Here is a 19,751-nt window from a genome sequence, read left to right on the forward strand (position 1 = left end):
TGATGGTGCCTTCACACATTTCAGTGAGACACACGGCACGTACTCCGCCATCGACCTTTCGATCTGCAGCCCTAGCCTCTTACCTTCTGTCCAATGGAGTGTGCATGACGACCTGTGTGGTAGTGACCACTTTCCGGTCTTTCTGTCACTGCCACAGCGTCACTCTTCTGGCGCCCTTGCAGATAGGCTATGAATAAGGCTGACTGGGGCTTGTTCTCCTCCATGGCCGCTATTGCGCCTCTTTCTAATGAAGCCGTTGATGCGGTGGTTGACTCAATCACCACCGGCATCGTTACTGCCCCAGAATCTGCCATTCCCCATTCTTCTGGGTCCCCTTGACGGAGGACTGTGCCTTAGTGGTCGCCTGAGATCGCTGAGGCGATTAAAGATCGCCGGTGGGCGCTCCAGCATCACAAGCTACATCCCTCCATAGAACACCTCATCGCCTTCAAATGGCTGCGTGCGCGGGTCCACCGCCTTATCCTCCAACACAAGCAGGAGTGCTGGGAACGGTATGTTCCCACCATTGGCCTCCATGTCTCTCCATCGCAGGTCTGGGCAAAGATTAGATGCCTCTATGGCTATCGGACCCCTGTCAGCGTCCCTGTGCTCTCACTGAATGGGGTAATTTGTACTGACTCCAACATAATTGCCAACCGCTTAGCAGACCATTTTGCTCTCAGTTCCGCATCTGTGAATTACCCACTGGCTTTCCACTCCATTAAAGAGCGGTTGGAACATCACAGCTTTTCATTTCGCACCCACAATCCTGAATCCTACAATGTTCCATTCAGTGAGTGGGTATTTCACAGTGCCCTAGCTGCTTGCCCTGATACAGCTCCTGGGCCAGATCACATCCACTGTCAGATGCTGAAGCATCTTTTAGTGGACTGCCAGCGACGCCTCCTCGACCTTTACAACCGTCTGTGGGTCGAGGGGCAGTTTCCATCGCAATGGTGGGAAAGCATTGTTATTCCCATTTTGAAACCTGCCAAGAACCCTTTGGAGGTGGACAGCTACCGCCCCATTAGCCTCACCAATGTTCTTTGCAAGTTGCTCGAATGGTGAGCTGGCGGTTGAGTTGGGTCCTCGAGTCTCCGGACCTTCTAGCTCCATCTCAGGGTGGGTTCCGTAAAGGCTGCTCTGCCACCGACAATCTGGTAAGTCTGGAGTCAGCCATCCATACGGCCTTTGCCCGCCGTCAGCACCTCGTCACTGTCTTTTTCGACATGCGGAAGGTGTACGATACAACATGGCGCCATCACATCCTCTCTACGCTTCATGGTTGGGGTCTTCGGGGTCCATTGCCGATTTTCATCCGAAATTTTCTGTCGCATCGAACCTTCCGCGTGCAGGTCGCGGCCTCCCTTAGTTCCTCCCGAGTTCAGGAGAATGGGGTGCCACAGGGATCTGTTTTAAGTGTCTGCCTGTTTTTAATTGTGATTAACGGGCTCGCTGCGGCGGTGGGAACGTCTGTCTCAGCGTCCTTGAATACTAGCGACTTCTGCCTCTACTACAGCTCCATTGGCATTGCAGCTGCTGAACGTCAGCTGCAGGGTGCTATCTGTAAATCGCAGTCTTAGACTGTCGCGCATGGCTTCCAGTTTTTGGCTGCCAAGACCTGTGTTATGCATTTCTGCTGGCGACGAACAGTTCACCCTCAGCCGCAGCTTTATCTTGCTGTGAAAGTTCTTGCTGTGGTGGAGACACATCGCTTTTTGGGTGTGGTTTTTGATGCCCGGTTGACTTGGCTCCCGCATATTCGGCAGCTTAAGCAGATGTGTTGGCGGCATCTTAATGCTCTGGGCTGCTTGAGCCACACCAGGTGGGGTGCCGACCGCTCTACCCTCTTATGGCCCTACCAGGCATTAATCCAGTCCCGCCTGGATTATGGGAGCCTGGCTTATGGTTCAGCATCCCCATCTGTGTTGCGGGTGCTGGACCCAATTCTTCACAGCGCGATCCGACTTGCCACTGGTGCTTTCCGGACCAGCCCTGTGGACAGCATACTTGTGGAGACTGGTGTCCCTCCACTGCGGTTACGGCGCCAACGTTTACTGGCCGCTTATGCTAGGCATGTTTGTAGCTTGCCCGGGCATCCTAACTGTCGTCTTCTGTTCCCACAATTGGTCATACATCTCCCAGAACGTCGGCCCTGGTCGGGTTGTATGATCGTGGTCCGCGTCAGAGAGCTTCTCTCGGGGCTTGGGGTTTTCCGTCTTCCACCTTTCCGGTCCCCTCTGCATACACCCCTGTGGTGTGTGCCCCGCCCTTGCCTTCGGCTCGAATTGGCACAGGGCCCGAAGGACTCAGTCCCTCCGGAGACCTTCCGCCGCCGCTTTTATTCCATCCTAGCCACGTAGGCGTGTTTTACACTGACGGTTTGATGGTTGCTGGTCGTGTGTGTTATGCTCTAACTCGAGGGGACCATTATGAACAACGATCCTTGCCGGCTGGCTGCAGCGTTTTTCACTGCTGAGCTGGTCGCCATCTTTCATGCCCTAGAGTATATCCGCTCCTGCTCAGGTGAGTCCTTCATTATCTGTAGCGACTCCCTGAGCAGTTTACGAGCTATCGACCCGTGTTTCCCGCACTCTAGTCTAGTGATGGCTGTCCAGGAGTCCCTCCATGCTCTTGCCCTTTGCGGCCGCTCTGTGGTCTTTGTGTGGACCCCAGGCCATGTTGGGATACCCGGCAATGAAAATGTTGACCGCCTGGCGAAAGAGGCCACCAGTAAACCATCTCTGGACATTGGCCTCCCAGAGACAGATTTGTGAGCCTTCTTACGCCGCAAAGTTTTTGTGCTATGGGACGCTGAATGGCGCAATCTGATCACACCCAATAAACTCCATGCTATCAAGGAGACGACGACTGTGTGGCGGTCATCCATGCGATCCAATCGCAGAGAATCAGTTGTCCTTTGTTGGCTCCGCATTGGCCACACCCGACTGACACACAGTTATTTACTGGGTCGGGAGGACCCTCCTCTATGTCACTGCAGGGCGGCTTTGACAGTGGCTCACATTTTGTTGGCCTGTCCCCTTTTAGCTGTGGTCAGGCAGACATTTGCGCTGCCTGATACGCTCCCTGCCCCTTTTCACAGATGACACTGCCTTGACAGGCTTAGTTTTGCGTTTTATTTGGGCAGGCGGCTTTTATCACTTAATCTAAGTGTTTGTCCTTTTTTGTATTGAGTCTGGCATTTAGCCTACGGTTTTAGACTGAGTTTTTAATGTGTTTCTCGGTGGTTGCCTTTTCCTTTTTTTGTCTCTATGGTCGGCCAACCACTGTCACACTCTGTGTGAGTTTTACTTCCTTTTGTCTGGTCTCTGTCTCCGTCTTCTTGTTCTATTTTGTCTGTCGTCTTTGTCATTGTTCCTTTTTATTCTGTGTGGGTGTTTGAAATTTTGGAACAAGGGACCGATGACCGTAGCAGTCTGGTCCCTTTAATCCCCCAAACCAACCAACCAACCATCCATCCTGAAGACCTTGTGTATGTGGCCGAACTCATGGCGCAGGTTATCAGCATCTGATATCATTCTTGCACAATGCACCAAACTTTGTAAATCAGTGTGCTGCTGTGCCAAGGGTGTGAAAGTACAGATCGGTGTGGGTGGCTTTTTTATAGATGCTGTGATCGAGGCATCCAGTTCGTAAGCGGCAGACGAGAATGTTGAGGAAGGGCAATGGAGCGTCAGTTTCTACGTCTTTGGTAAACTTCGTTACTGTTGAGTTGCTCTAAGAACTTGTGAAGTTTATCACGTCTGTGGGGCCAAATGAGAAATATGTCGCCAACATAGTGAAATAAAGAGCCAAGCTTTAATGGCGTTATGTCTCGGGAAGTAGTCTCAAAGTTATCCAAGCAGAGGTCTGGAACAGCTGGAGCTAATGGGCTACCCATTGTAAACTCGCAGTAAACAGTGCTACCATAATGTTGTCTTCACTGTGTTGACGACTGTTGATTCTGTTGACAAAATCTCCTAAGTTTTTAACATGATGCTTGCCGATCTCCTCGCTCCACATTTGGGAAACTGCGCATCAAGTGACGGCTCGATGCATGTCCATATATGGTGTTGACGCAGGCATTCAGTGACATCAGTCAGCAGCTAGTGTATATAAGGGGCGTACAAACAGTCCACCGGCAGTCATGCCACTTGAACAATGGTCAGAAGCTCTTGCAATTTTAATTGTTTGACACGATTGGAAACTCAAGAACTATTTTATTTGTAGGTGCGCCTGTCTTCAATTTAATGTCTGGTCATAAGTTGTCGTCTACCAATTTTTCATGTCTTCAGCAAATAATTTGTGTCAATATTTTGCAACTATAACTTGCTATACTGATGGTTTGGTGTTATTCACACCTATATGGTATAGAGGCTATCCAAAAAATTGTCATATTCTTAAAGGAGATAATACCAGTCAAAGCTAGAGAAACATTATATTAATTTATGAAACTTCCTGGCAAATTAAAAATGTGCGATGGAGTGAGACATGAGATCAGGACCTTTGCCTTTCGCAGGCAAGTGCTTATTGACTGAGCTACCCAAGTATGACTCGTGAACAATCCTCACAGCTTTACTTCTGTGAGTACCTCGTCTCCTACCTTCCAAACTTCACAGTTGTAATCTCCCAAGATGTTTCAGATCAGCACACACACTGCTGCAGAGTGAAAATTTTATTCTGGACGCATTCTCCAGATTATGGCTAAGCTATGTCTCACAGTATCCTTTCTTCCAGGAGTGGTAGTTTTGCAAGTATCACCGGAAAACTTTTGTTAAGTTTGGAAGGTAGGAGATGAGGTACTGGCAAAATTAAAGTGTGAGAATGGGTCATGAGCCGTGCTTGGATAACTCAGTCGATAGAGCATTCACCTCTGAAAGGCAAAGGCTCAAGTCTCGGTCCGGCACACAGTTTTAATCTGCTTTGAAGTTTCATATCAGGGCACACTGTGCTGCCATTAACTTCCGTCTGGCATACTTTAGATGTGGAGAATTTTACCCGTGTCAAGAACTATCAGCATTTGCTAATGATTTCCTATTGATTCTATTTGTCTGTGTTGCTAGTCCACTGATGATAATGCTGTTGGCAGGCACAGCAGATGGGCTCCTGCAAAAGTCGTTTCATATGTATAAAATGGAGTCCTATTATACCTACACTGAGAGAGGCAGATATGATATTCTGCTACAATTTAAACTGCGGTGTTAATTGACAGGTACATTGCCAATTGACTTTTTCATAGTTGTATTCCATTGGGGGGGGGGGGGGGGGCAGTTATTTCAGTGGCTTATCCCAGTAATTTGCAGGCATGACTTTGCTCATTTGCACGAGAATAAGGGATTCTAGTAGACCTCTCACAGTTTACACAACGTATGTGGATGGCCATGAAGCAAGGAATAAATCATGATAATTAAATTGAAGTACAAAGAGTTGGTGCTGCTGAAGGCATAAACCTTACAACAATAGTGTGACTAGTTGTGCATAGGCAATTTACTTCATCCACATAATGTACAGCATGTGCAGACTAGACTTCTATACGTGCACATTTACTCTGACAGTATGTCTGTTAAAATTTGCAACATGTCCCTAAATCTAATTAATTTTTATTTGTTTAAATCCAGTGATTACTCTTTGACTATCATCCATGAACAGAACTGTGCTGCAATGATAACACCACACAACACAAATTCTAATTGTAATACTATGTTACCTTGGTGTGTCCATTAAAGATGATTTACAGAGTGGCTGTAATTTCTCTTCTTTTGTAGCAAAATAGTTTAAAATCAATAGAAAGCCCAGGATGAAATAATGATAATATTATGAAAATAACAGATTATTACTCGCTGTGTAGAGGAGAGGTTGTCACAGACAGGCACAGTGAAAAGAAATGCTTTTTGCCAATCGTGTTCTGAAGTAGCAGACACGCAGAACTTGACACAAGTATGAATCATGTACACGAGTACTGTCTCAGGCCGTTGTGATCAGGAAAATGTGGTACTTGTTAAGACGACAGACTGACCTGTAGCATAGCCCGAGGTTTGGCATAGCCACACGTTTATGCCCACGCCGTGTTTAACTGTGCTTCGCCATATTTAATGAACTTTTCATCGTAAACACTAAAACTGCAAGGTAATTTTAGAAAACTTGTATTACATAATGGGTAAGTGTCAGAAGAGTATTTTGATGCATTTTTTGTATATATATTACACATGAAGTATGAAAACCATATTGGGGGGAAGGGAAGGGGAGGGGGGGGGGGTCCAATACGTAATTTTTACCCTAAGTGAACTTTCCTTGGGTTAGTAACACAACTGATAAACAGTTTTAAACATGGCTGTCTCTCAGCAACTATATGTAAGTTTCAATATAGGAATCGTACAGCCAGCCGGTTGCAAATAACCGTTAGGTACACTGTTCTAGGTTTTGACACTTCTAAGGATTTCTTCATCAGAACGAAATTTTAAGAAACCCTGTAAAGTAATACATAGAAAATTAAATTTGACAAAAACATTCATGAAGATGGCAATTGTCATGACGTACCGAGGTTACTTACAGGTCATTCCATGTCAGTCAACACAATTTTGGATTTTCAGAATTGATGTCTCAGGTTTTCATGATTTTTGATATGCAGCAATATATCATAGACTTATGAAAAAATACCAGATTTCAGTTATACAGTGCAATTATTTTTGAAGTTATTGATTTTTAAAGATTTAAATTTTTTGAAAAGAAAATTGATATTTTGGCACCTTTAGATGCCCATAGGCTGGCAACCAGTGATGATATAAACCTGGGAGTTGTCTCATTTTAAAGCTGTTGAGTGGGGCTTTAATATGATACGCCACACGGTAGGCATTACAATTTTGAAACAATTGAAAATCTTAAAAATTTAAATTTCTCAAAGTGGCTATTTTAAAAATTCCAAAAAATTATCAAATATAGTTTGTAATGTCTTAATACATATAGCAGTATTCTGTCGTGGGGTCTCAATGGGATCAGGAGGTACAGGGCGTCACAAATACACGTTTTGTAAATAATGTACCAAATTAGTAAAATTTTACTTTTGAATTACTAATTTTGCTTTGCAGTGTGCATGACACTATTAAATTAATAAAACACAATGATTACTTTATAGTGTAACATGATTCGAAACCTCTCTTTAAAAGAATACTGAAGCTGATTGGCCTACAAATGGAGGGAAATCCCATTTTACTCAGATTAAAAGGGGATTTCCCTCATGTAATTCAAATGTTGATTAAGAAATATTGACATGATTTTCAATTATCTAATCAATATAATGTTTTCATTTTTAATTACTAATCTCGTGAAAAGTGAACCTTCCCAATAAATTAAATATTTTTAGTTATATAGTAGGGTTATTCCATGTTAATTCAACCAATTTGAGAAAATGTTCCAGCTGATAGTCTCAGATGTGGCTGAAATTTAGCACACCAATGCTACCCTGTGTGCAACACATGTCCAAAGTGTTCGCTTCCCCTGCCAATTAGTTCCAGAATTATGGCTTGTGAAAAAAGGTGGCGTGACCCAGAAATTGCAACCCGCATCTGGCAATCTATCTTCAGACCCAACTTCAGGTCTTAATAACTTTGGAACTATTCCGCACAGTCCAGTGAAATTTTTACAACCCAATAACATCCACTTACAGAACACACTGTGAATAAAAACACCAACAACATATTTCTGAGGGAAAATAAAAAATTCCAAAATGTGATTAAAAAAATGTAATACGTTGAAAGGTACATATTGTAGGTGCCCTCTATGCCAAATATAATTCACTCAAAAAGGGTATAAATTTTTTTGTGGTAAGCTTAATGTGGCCTAAACACAAACAGAACTCACCATGCCCATATCAGTCACAAAAACAGAGTTACATGCATACGAAAATGCAAAAATTTGAAAAATTACCTGAAAAGCATGGATTTTATAAGTGTAGTAGCACAAAAGGGACAAGTGATATCCAAGCCAAATTTCGTACACTACATAAGTAGACTATAATTATATATATCTCAAAATTTCAGCATGTTATTCCAAGACATTTGTGTACAATGGAAGTTGACAGATGTATTTGGTGATGTCACCATTGTTCCACAACACAATTTTGTAAAAACATATCGTAAACTGTTCTGCCTCTTCTTTTCCTCTCCCACAACTGTTTAATCACTAAGCAACAGCATATAGACAGATTAACACAACCTATCATTAATGTTTACTGCACCTTAACTGCTAAAAACCAGTCGATTGTGCTTCGAACAGAAGTTCTCCCACACTTTAGCTACTGTACTCTGTACATTGAGTGGCAAATTGTACTGTCTTCCTGACACTGTGGTAGGAACTGTAACTGTCTTAAGAATATGTTCAAAAGGAATGAAACACTTGTCCCTTTTGTGCTACCACACTTCGAAAATCCATGTTTTTCTGGTAATTTTTCAAATTTTTCTATTTTCGTACGCATGTAACTCAGTTTTTGTGACGGATATGGGCATGATGAGTTCTGTTTGTGTTTAGGACACATTAAGCTTACCACAAAAAATTTACACCCTTCTGAGTGAATTATATTTGGCATAGAGGGCACCTACAATATGTACCTTTCAACATATTACATTTTTTTAATCACATTTTGGAATTTTTTATTTTCCCTCAGAAATATGTTGTTGGTGTTTTTATTCACAGAGTGTGTTCTGTAAGTGGATGTTACTGGGTTGTAAAAGTTTCACTGGACTGTGCGGAATAGTTCCAAAGTTATTAAGACCTGAAGTTGGGTCTGAAGATAGATTGCCAGATGCGGGTTGCAATTTCTGGGTCATGCCACCTTCTTTCACAAGCCATAATTCTGGAACTAATTGGCAGGGGAAACTAATACTTTGTACACGAGTGTTCCACACATGGTAGAATTAGTGAATTTCAGTCAAACCTGAGACTGAGCGGGAGCCCCTGGTTGAACTGACATGGAATGACCCAGTATTTAAGTTATTTTCTGTTTGATGTTTCTCATTTTTTTACCAAATTTTAATTCATTATGAATACTCACTTTTGTGTTAAAATAATAATGTTGTTGTTGTTGTCTTCAGACCTGAGAATGGTTTGATGCAGCTCTCCATGCTACTCTATCCTGTGCAAGCTTCATCTCCCAGTACCTACGGCAGCCTACATCCTTCTGAATCTGCTTAGTGTATTCATCTCTTGGACTCCCTCTTTGATTTTTACCCTCCACGCTGCCCTCCAATACTAAATTGGTGATACCTCAGAACATGTCCTACCAACCGATCTCTTCTTCTAGTCAATTTGTGCCACAAGCTCCTCTTCTCCCCAATTCTATTCAATACCTCCTCATTAGTTATGTGATCGACCCATCTAATCTTCAGCATTCTTCTGTAGCACCACATTTGGAAAGCTTCTATTCTCTTCTTGTCCAAACTATTTATCGTCCACGTTTCACTTCCATACATGGCTACACTCCATACAAATACTTTCAGAAACGACTTCCTGACATTTAAATCTAAACTCGAAGTTAACAAATTTTTCTTCTTCAGAAACACTTTCCTTGCCATTGCCAGTCTACATTTTATATCCTCTCTACTTCGACCATCATCAGTTATTTTGCTCCCCAAATAGCGAAGCTCCTCTGCTACTTTAAGTGTCTCATTTCCTAATCTAATTCCCTCAGCATCACCCGACTTACTTTGACTACATTCCATTATCCTCGTTTTGCTTTTGTTGATGTTCATCTTATATCCTCCTTTCAAGACACTGTCCATTCCCTTCAACTGCTCTTCCAAGTCCTTTGCTGTCTCTGACAGAATTACAGTGTCATTGGCGAACCTCAAAGTTTTTATTTCTTCTCCGTGGATTTTAATACCTACTCTGAATTTTTCTTTTGTTTCCTTTATTGCTTGCTCAATATACTGATTGAATAACATCGGGGAGAGGCTACAACCGTGTCTCACTCCCTTCCCAACCACTGCTTTCCTTTCATACCCCTCGACTCTTAAAACTGCCATCTGGTTTCTGTACCCCTGCCACCTTCAGAATTTGAAAGAGAGTATTCCAGTCAACATTGTCAAAAGCTTTCTCTAAGTCTACAAATGCTAGAAACGTAGATTTGCCTTTCCTTAATCTTTCTTCTAAGATAATTCGTAGGGTCAGTATTGCCCACGTGTTCCAGCATTTCTACGGAATCCAAACTGATCTTCCCTGAGGTCTGCTTCTATTAGTTTTTCCATTCGTCTGTAAAGAATTCGCGTTAGTATTTTGCAGCTGTGACTTATTAAACTGATAGTTTGGTAATTTTCACATCTGTTAACACCTGCTTTCTTTGGGATTGGAATTATTACATTCTTCTTGAAGTCTGAGGGTATTTCGCCTGTCTCATACATCTTGCTCACCAGATGGTAGAGTTTTGTCAAGACTGGCTCTCCCAAGGCTATCAGTAGTTCTAATGGAATGTTGTCTGCTCCCGGGGCCTTGTTTCGATTTAGGTCTTCCAGTGCTCTATCAAATTCTTCACGCAGTATCGTATCTCCCATTTCATCTTCATCTACATCCTCTTCCATTTCCATAATATTGTCCTGAAGAACATCGCCCTTCTATAGTCCCTCTATGTACTCCTTCCACCTTTCTGCTTTCCCTTCTTTGCTTAGAACTGGGTTTCCATCTGAGCCCTTGATATTCATACAAGTGGTTCTCTTTTCTCCAAAGGTCTCTTTAATTTTCCTGTAGGCAGTATCTATCTTACCCCTAGTGAGATAAGCCTCTACATCCTTACATTTGTCCTCTAGCCATCCCTGCTTAGCCATTTTACACTTCCTGTTGATCTCATAATCTCAATAATAATAATAAAAAATGAAAACGTTATTTTGATTAAAAAATTGTGGTTCGTGTCAATATTTGTTAAATGATGTTTCAATATGATAACAGATATTGACTTCAGATAAAAGTTAGAAAAAAATCTGAAGGAACCATCATCAATCTCATGAATGTGGGCATGTCAGTGAAGTAGAGCAAAATGGTTTGCTCTTCACAGCACTCTGGTATCTTCTAACTTTGAGCTTTTTTTAAAAAAACTGAATAGAGTTGTACTCCTTTAGGAAATTGGTGTTGTCGCTGTGACGTTTAAGGACATCGAAAAGTGGCAGTTTATAAGACCCCCTTGTAATAGAAATACAAGCACTCCGTGATGACTACCTGTGTAAAATGAGGTAGTTTTGTCTTCTATGTCATATGGGCATCAATAAGGTTAAGACAACTTTTGATAAAATACATCTCAACAGGTTTTAAGTAAGTCCACATGAGATGATAAAACAGTAATTATTATTATGTTGTTACCAACCTTTGGTACAGAGCTGAGTGGATAATCTGAATCAAAGGCGCAGATGGTTCTGTGATTGTGCAGGCTGCAGATTCCTTGACATGAGCCAGAGGATGGTGAGTTTTCAGGTTCCGCCTTATAGGTCAGGGCTGTACTAACACAAGATGTGATTACATGAATAGCAAGGGCTATGTGGAGGGAACTAGGCAGATTTTTAGGTTAGAAGGCCTCTGGAAATTACAGCAAGTGAACCACTCAAAATGGGTGCAGTGTTAACACAGGACGAGGTTATACCTAGCAACAAGCGGTATTGTACTCTTTGGCCATGATACATTGATGATTGGTGCGGTAGCTGTTGGGAACAGCTGTGCCTCCGAATTAGGGCTGTGGAAGGGAGAGACGCGGTGAGGGGAATGCGTTTTGTGCTTAACACAAATTAGGCAACACTCACGTATATATTGCCCGGTGAAGTGACACTTCCGTCGGATCCTAAATCATCTAATTTGTTGACATATTCTTGCTTGGGGGTTTTACCTATTACTTACGTATTATTTATTTATCGAAAATAATAAAAAAATGAAAATAGATGAATGTACAATTTACGACACTGTGAACTGAAAGTCAAAAACTGATTTTTGCAATCTATTTGCACATTGTATTTATTATATACTAAGTGCCTGAAAGAAGTGTCAAATTGATGTTCCCTAAAAATCACTGTCCTTTGTGTTTGCTTAGAGATCACCACTTGAGGGCGTGGTATTGATGATAGCTTCATTGGTGGCTATTTGGTTCTTGCATCTCATGTTCAATACTCTCCTTCTAGCTGCTGAACTTTCCTGCAGTAACCTTGATAGTGTTGTACAGTAACTGAAAGGAAACAAGCATTAACAAGATTCTACAGTCTTTTCTTCAACATGTCATCAGCAACATTATTATCCACGAAATTTTGTTTTATTTTCGGCCATGCAAACACTATCAGAATTAGATCGCAATTGTAGGGCGGTAAACAGACTATGTTGTGGCCTCTGCTCTCAGAAAGTTTATCCACAACTGGTTTGTTTTCTTTTATTTTAGATAACATTTCAGCTTTCTCATTGAGTCATTGTAGTTTATTTGCCTGTGTTGCAACCACTCTAAATTGGCAATCCTGAAATCATATTTATTAGGCATTAATCAATTTTTCACCAGGAGGGAAAGTAGATTGGCAGTACAGATGTCATTAAATTTTATCATATTTTTTTATGTGACTGTGAATAGAAATGCATTACATTTTTATATAAGTAATAAATACTGCTCGCAAAAGTCGAAGAGTAATTAAAAGACAGTCTCTTGATGAGATACCACACCCTACTTTTGTTTCCTGTTATCAAATACTTCATTGTATAATAGGCAAGAGATGTTTGAATTTTGCATATGAAATCGTTAGTGTTTTTAATGTAAGTGAAGTCCTCTAACTTTACTTAATTGAATATCATTTGTTGGTAACATAAATGTGTACTCCTCTAACATCTTTTCCTACTTTTCATTATTGTGTTTAGTCATGATTGTCATTCATTAGTAATAGTGCAACAACAATGGCGACTGCTTTGGTTTTTATGAATAACTGCACTTCTGCAACAAGTACTTGCAACTACTTCCTGAAATAAACTTTCGACAGTGACTTGAAGTATCTTGAGTAAGTTTTTGTTCTACTGTTAACACCTCAGCAAGTGCTTAACAGAAGCCAATTGATAGTGGACACAAGCTTTCGTAATACTTCTTGTTTGGGGGGGCAGTTTGATGTTGGCTACTCTCTGAGACAAATGAATATCTTTAAAGTAGTCCCAATTTTTTCTGCTTCTAGCAGCACTAGTGAAATCAAGCTGTTATGGTCAAACAGCAGTTGTAAATTGTGATAGCTTTGTTGGGGGAAAACCAGACATCCAAGTGCCAATAGAGAGTACTGAATCTCAAATTGTTCCAAGCAATGAAAGCTGGCTGAAGCTGGAGAAAAGTTAGCTGAAATTTTTGCAAATGACCTAATGGTATTCAGAAAGGATATATTAAATACATTTGGTGGTGGAGCATTTATTCCTGTTAGAAGTAGTTTACCTTGTAGTGAAACTGAAACAGTTCCTTTTAGTTAGTATGGATAGAGGTTATACTTGATAGCCAGAGCAAATTAATGATTGGTTCCTTTTACTGAACCTCATCTCTGATAAAACAGTTGCTGAACATTTCAGGGAGTTTGTGACTTCAGTCTACCTCGATAAGCTGGCAAAAATACTTGTTTAAAGGTGGTGCAAGGCATAAACATAGTCCAAAAAATTGTACTAAATGCTTTCTCAGAAAATTATCTCGAACAATTAGTTCAGAAGCTCACTCAAAGTGTGAATGGCTGCAAATAATCCTTTTCAAATAGGGAGCATGATGACGGATAAAGGGATTAGTAACCAAAAGGTTATCCTCGCGAGACTGAACACCATAACCATAATCCATGAAAAATAAAAGCAAAATTCATCTATTTAGAAAAGTAGCTAAAAATTTGCTTGACGCCTTCCTAATAGTGAGTCTCTGCGCCTTCCAAATTGACTATGTAAGCGTATGCCAGGTGTGGCTTGGATCCAGAGAAATATTAATTGATGGCAATTTGAAGATACATACCAAATAAATGAATAATAGATGGTACTGATGCCCCAAGGTATACAAAAAAGGTTGGGACACAGTTGCAGAGGCAACAAAGAAAAGAAAAATACCAAATTTAAAAGAACAATATTTTACAGAAGCTTGAAACTTAGTATGGACTTCAATGCAAAGTGCTTTTAATAGTTTCCACAACGAAACTCTTCTCCTGAAATGTGGCAAAAAAATCCAGAGAGATATTGGTCTATGTAAAGCACATCAGTGACAAGACACAATAACTTCACTGTGCGATAGCAATGGTAATCTTGCTGATGACGTGCTACTAAAATGGAGTTTCTAAACAAGATGTTTCAGTATTTGAAAGAAGAACAGCAGTCAACATGAGTAATGTAAAAGTAGACATCCTCATTGCAGTGAAGCAGCTGAAATTGCTTAATGAATGCAAGGCTTTCAGCCCAGTTTGCATAACAGTTAGGTTCCTTTCAGAGTATGCTGATACCACAGTTAACAATCACAATCAACCACTCACTAATCTATAGGCCCATACCTAAAGACTGGAAAGTTCCACAGGTCACACTAATACTCAAGAAAGGAAATAGTAATGCACTAAATTACAGACCCGTATTACTAATATCGATTTGCCAAAAACTATTTATTGACAATCTTTACTTTATGGTGGCCAGGAATTCTTTTGAAAGAAATTTGTGCCATTTGACTGTTTATTGTTCATTTATTTTGCACAATCATGACTTCAGCCTTGTAGCCATTTTCAAGTACATTTTGAAATGTTAAAATATGTCTTCAAAAAATTTCTGGTGCTACAGACGCAACTGATCTAGAAGACCATAGATGTTTATTCAACGATGACATGTCATAGATGGGTCAGACATTTCAACAAGCGATTGAAATGGCTACAAAGCTGAAATCGTGATTGTGTGAAATAAAATAAATTATTGACAAATGGCTGATACAGACTCAGAAAATATTGTTCTTGTGGAACACAACTAACTCTCCATTCAGACGAAGTAATGAGTGTTACTGACGGGGTACCTCAGATTGATTCCATATTTCTAGATTTCCAGAGGGTTTTTGACAGTATTCCTCACAAATGATATCTAATCAAATTACATGCCTATGGAGTACCATCTCAGTTCTGCGACTGAATTTGCGATTTCATGTCAGAAAGGTCACTGTTTATAGTAACTGATCGAAAGTCATCGAGTAAGACAGAAGTGATATCTGGTGTTTCCCGAGGAAGTATTATAGGTCCTCAGCTGGTCCCGATGTACATAAACAATTTGAGACAATATGAGCTACCCTCTTAGATTGTTCACAGATGATGCTATCATTTACTATATAGTAAAGTCGTCAGATCAAAACTAATTGCAAAATGATTTAGATAAGGTATGTGTATCATGGAAAAAGTGGCAATTGACTCTAAATGAAGGCATCCACATGGGTAATAAAACGAAACTGCTAAATTTTGTTTACACCATAAATTACACTTTATAAAGCCTTCAAATTCAACTAAATTCTTAGGGATAAAAATTATGAATAATTTAAACTTAAATCTAAATTTGACCAATGACATAGATAATGTTGTGGAGAAAGTGAACCAGGATTGTCACTTATTGGGAGATAACTAGGAAAAAGCAACAAGTCTACTCAAGAGACTGCCTGCAATACGTTTATCTGTCTCCTTCTGGAGTATTGCTCCATGATGTGGGATCTGCTGAAGATCGGATTGATAGTACAAAAGAGGGTCAAAGAAGGGGCAGCAGTATTATCCTGAAATGGGGAAAAAGAGAGTGCCATGGATATGATCCATGAGTTGGAGCAGCAAACATTAAAACACTTATTTTTTTGGCAGTATCTTTTCACAAAATTCCTATCACCAACTTTGTATCTGCTATGTATCTATTTACACGAATACTCTGCAAATCACATTTAAGTGCTTGGCAGAGAGTTTATCAAACCAGCTTCACAGTTCCCTATTATTCCAATCTCGTATAGAGCGCAGAAAGAACACACACATATATCTCCCTGTACGATTTCTGATTTCCCTTATTTTATCATAGTGGTCATTTCTCCCTATCTAGGTCGGTGTCGGCAAAGTATTTTTGCAATCGGAGGAGAAAGTTGGTGATTGGAATTTCGTGAGAAGATTCCGTTGCAACAAAAAACACATTTCTTTTGATGATGTCCAGCCCAAATACTGTATCATTTCAGTATCACTCTCTCTCGCATTTTGTGATAATACAAAACGTGCTGCCCTTCTATGAACTTTTTCGATGTACTCCGTCAGTCCTATCTGGTAAGGATCCCACACCGTGCAGCAGTATTCTAAAAGAGGACGGACAACCATAGTGTAGGCAATCTCCTTAGTAGATCTGTTACATTTTGTGTGTGTCCTGCCAATAAAATGCAGTCTTTGGTTAGTTTTCCCCACAACATTTTCTGTGTGTTCCTTTCAATTTAAGTTGTTTGTAATTGTAATTCCTAGGTATTTAGTTGAATTTACGGCCTTTAGATTAGACTGATTTATTGTGTAACTGAAGTTTAACGAATTCCTTTCAGCACTCATGTGGATGACCACTTTTCATTATTTAGAGTCAGCTGCCAGTTTTCTCCTCCGAATGTGAAAATATTTTGTTGGATTTCACCTATATAGGCAGAAATGATCCTTGTAATAAAATAAGGGTAATCAGAGCTTGCACAGAAAGATTTAACTGTTTGTATCTCCCACTTGCTGTTGGGGAATGGAACGGTAGGGGAAAAAGCTTGAAGATAGCTTGATGAACCCTCTGCCAGACACCTAATTGTGAGTTACACATTAGTCATGTAGATGTAGATAGCTGCAGAGAGAAATCGCAGCATAATTGTGGGTAAATGTGTATCATAACAGCAATAACGAAATGAAGTAATCTGATTGTATTGCCAGTTAAAAGGTAAGTGATCATCGGTTGGAGCATGTTACATAGTTTAAAAATATAAAATAATACTGAGAAGTGTTGCAGTAGGGGTCAGACATGCAAAGGCTGCAGTAGTGAATGCAAATAGAAGCGTTCGGTTTGCCAGAAGGATTCTGCGTAAGTACAGTGCATCTGCAAAGAGAATTGCTTAAGAGATGCTTGTGCAATCAATTCTGCAGTATCCCTCTGGCGTTTGAAGTCTCAGTGAAGTAGGGTTGAACAAATTCGGAGATCGTAACAGTTCTACATAGCCCATGTGAAAGTTCAACAGACACACTCGGCGGAATGTAGGTGAGACTGTGTGAAAGAAAGGCAAGATTGTCCTCAGTGAGTGCTGTTCAGTAAATTTAAAGAACTGGTGTTCAGTGGAGACTGTCATGTTTTGCTACTAGAGTCTTATATCTTGAGTATGGGTCATGGGAATAAGACAGATTGAGGCATATAACACACACATATAGATAATTTTTTTTTTCCTCATCAGTGCACAAATGGAATAGGGCAAAAAAAAAAAAAAAAAAAAAAAAAAAATGCTAATATTGATAAAGAGGCCATGCACTGTATAGTGGCTTGGGGAATCTATTTCTTGGAATTTTTAATAAATTTGTGTTGTGTTTGTTTTATGGGTATGACTGGTTTTTATTTACTTTTATTGTAATGGTGTTTTATTTAACCAATAATTAATGCTGATAACTTCGTTGTGTGACTAATGATAATTTACTAAATCATGTGATGTCAACTGATTTGTTTCAGGCAAGAAAATTTGCAGTTGTGTGCAATGAGTAGTCACCACCACTTGGGGCCCAATGCCCCAACTGGAGAGATCGAACACATGAACTTCTTATCCGAGCATATCGGGGCCTTGTACCTGAATGATGAGTACAGCGACGTCGTCCTCTCTGTTGATGGGCACAAGTTCCACGGGCATAAAGTTATTCTTGCAGCGAGAAGTGATTACTTCAGGTACAGCAAATATTTAACTACTGTACTGTGAAATATGGTTACTGTTGCTAATTTAGATATGTGTTACGAAAAATTGATGAAAGTATCCTCTTGGTACTATAAAAATTCTTATGTATTTGTTTCTTTGTTTTTGAAGCTTGTCTTCCACATTTGCAGTTTTACAATTGACTTGGGGGCTATTATGCCTTTTGTGACTGTATGAAATCGTTTGGACCAGATGGGTTTCACTGTGTTCAAAGCATTAACAGTTGTGGTTTTGTTTACAAATCGTAATATTTTCTCATTTTGTGTAATTGGACCTGTTTCATTTCGGTCAGTTCTCACTTGGACATCAATCTTCATTCGTGGTTATTCTTTCAGAATATTATGTGGTTTAATTATGAATGTTTTTGATGCTATGCACACATCTTGGCTACCTGTAGGCCTGTATACAGTTTCCACCAGTTTCCTGTCATCATGAGAGAATTATTTTACAGTTTTTTTTTGTAATATTTAAAATAAGGTCTTATTTTACAAAGTATATGCAGGCAGCTGAAATCAAGGGGATGACATTAGCTGCTCAGTTGGCCATTCCAATCGTGTCACCAGGTATCGACTTCCCAGTCGGTTTACACTTTTCAGTGCTGAACTATGTGTGGTTCTGAAGGTACTGGAGCAGATATGGCTTCATTGGACGAAATCATTTTCCATCTGCTGTGGTTTTCTTAGTGTGCTGCATGAATTGCAGCAAATGTATCAAGTAGAGAAAATGATTGAAGTGATACAGGAAATCTGCTATTTTTCAACAGCTGTGGAAGCAGGTAGCAGTCTGCTGGGTACCAGAGCAAGTGAGGTTTTTGGGGAAACAAGCTAGCCACTGTAGCTGGGGAATCTATGTACCACAACCCTCCAGGCTCTCACGTCATGAAAAATTCATGCAACTGTGGGGGAGGAGGATTGGCAAGACAGGAGGAGGAAAAATAAACTGTGGTTGGTTGAGCCAACAATCTGGCAGTGGTGTACCTCATACTGATAACTGCAGTGAGATGAAGTTATCACTGTCCAGCTCTGAATAGGACACACAGCATTAACGCACAGCTTCGTGCTTCCGCTGACATCTTCGTCATATGATTGACAGTAAGTCATGTTTTAATACATTTTATATTGAGCCAAGAAGACAGTGGCTATTTTAACTAACAATGGGATGAAAGTTGGGCTCCAACCTAAGCTCCTGGATTGTAGCCTTTAGTGTGTTACTTAGTTCCTGGCTCACCTTCTCTTTTGTCTAGTGATCGGCCAGTCAGATACATACCTGAGAGTCTCTTAATCACTTCTTTGTTGGTTCTGTCTTTTGTTTTAAACAAAAGAACTAATATAAGAACAAAAGAAATACAAGTAAACTATTTCATTTTTATTTCAGTGTAGTTTTACTTAATTTTAAGCGATTTTAACCAGACTCGTCTCATCATATTTTAGTACGGTCACTAAAGACCTGGAACTTGTATGACAAAACAACCTCATAGTACATTAGAATTTGAACATGTCACTGCAGAAACCCTATTGCCTCATACTGGGCAGTCTTTCGGGTCACTTGGAAGATGGCTGAAAGGTATACAGCTGAAATATCAGATGGAGAAAAGGGGTTTCTGTGGTTGCTGACCTGAAGTGTAAAGGATGATTCATTGCACTGTGAAAATGTGAAGATGCTCATAATCATCATCATCATCTTCATCTTCTTCTTCTTCTTTGATAACAATCTGAAGAGTTTTTCACGTGGAGGAAGTGATGGAAACCACTTAATGTAAAGTAATGGCTGTAATGCATATCCTTCCCACCCAAATGGCTTGACAAATTTTCAGCTTTTAGTTGTATATGACTGAGTATTTTTGTCTGTA

General features: G+C 40.3%; 1 protein-coding gene across 1 annotated transcript in view; it reads left to right on the forward strand.

The window, feature by feature from the left end:
- The window catches only part of LOC124550881 (BTB/POZ domain-containing protein 9), a 132,197-nt gene that overhangs the window by 17,510 nt on the left and 94,936 nt on the right, over nucleotides 1-19,751 (forward strand). Inside the window, exon 2 of the mRNA XM_047125640.1 lies at nucleotides 17,668-17,877. Coding sequence (XP_046981596.1) covers nucleotides 17,693-17,877 — 185 coding nt within the window. The 5' untranslated portion in view covers nucleotides 17,668-17,692. The remainder of the gene's footprint in view (nucleotides 1-17,667; nucleotides 17,878-19,751) is intronic.

The sequence above is a fragment of the Schistocerca americana genome, chromosome 9, assembly GCF_021461395.2.
Source record: "Schistocerca americana isolate TAMUIC-IGC-003095 chromosome 9, iqSchAmer2.1, whole genome shotgun sequence".
NCBI classification, from domain to species: Eukaryota; Metazoa; Arthropoda; class Insecta; order Orthoptera; family Acrididae; genus Schistocerca; species Schistocerca americana.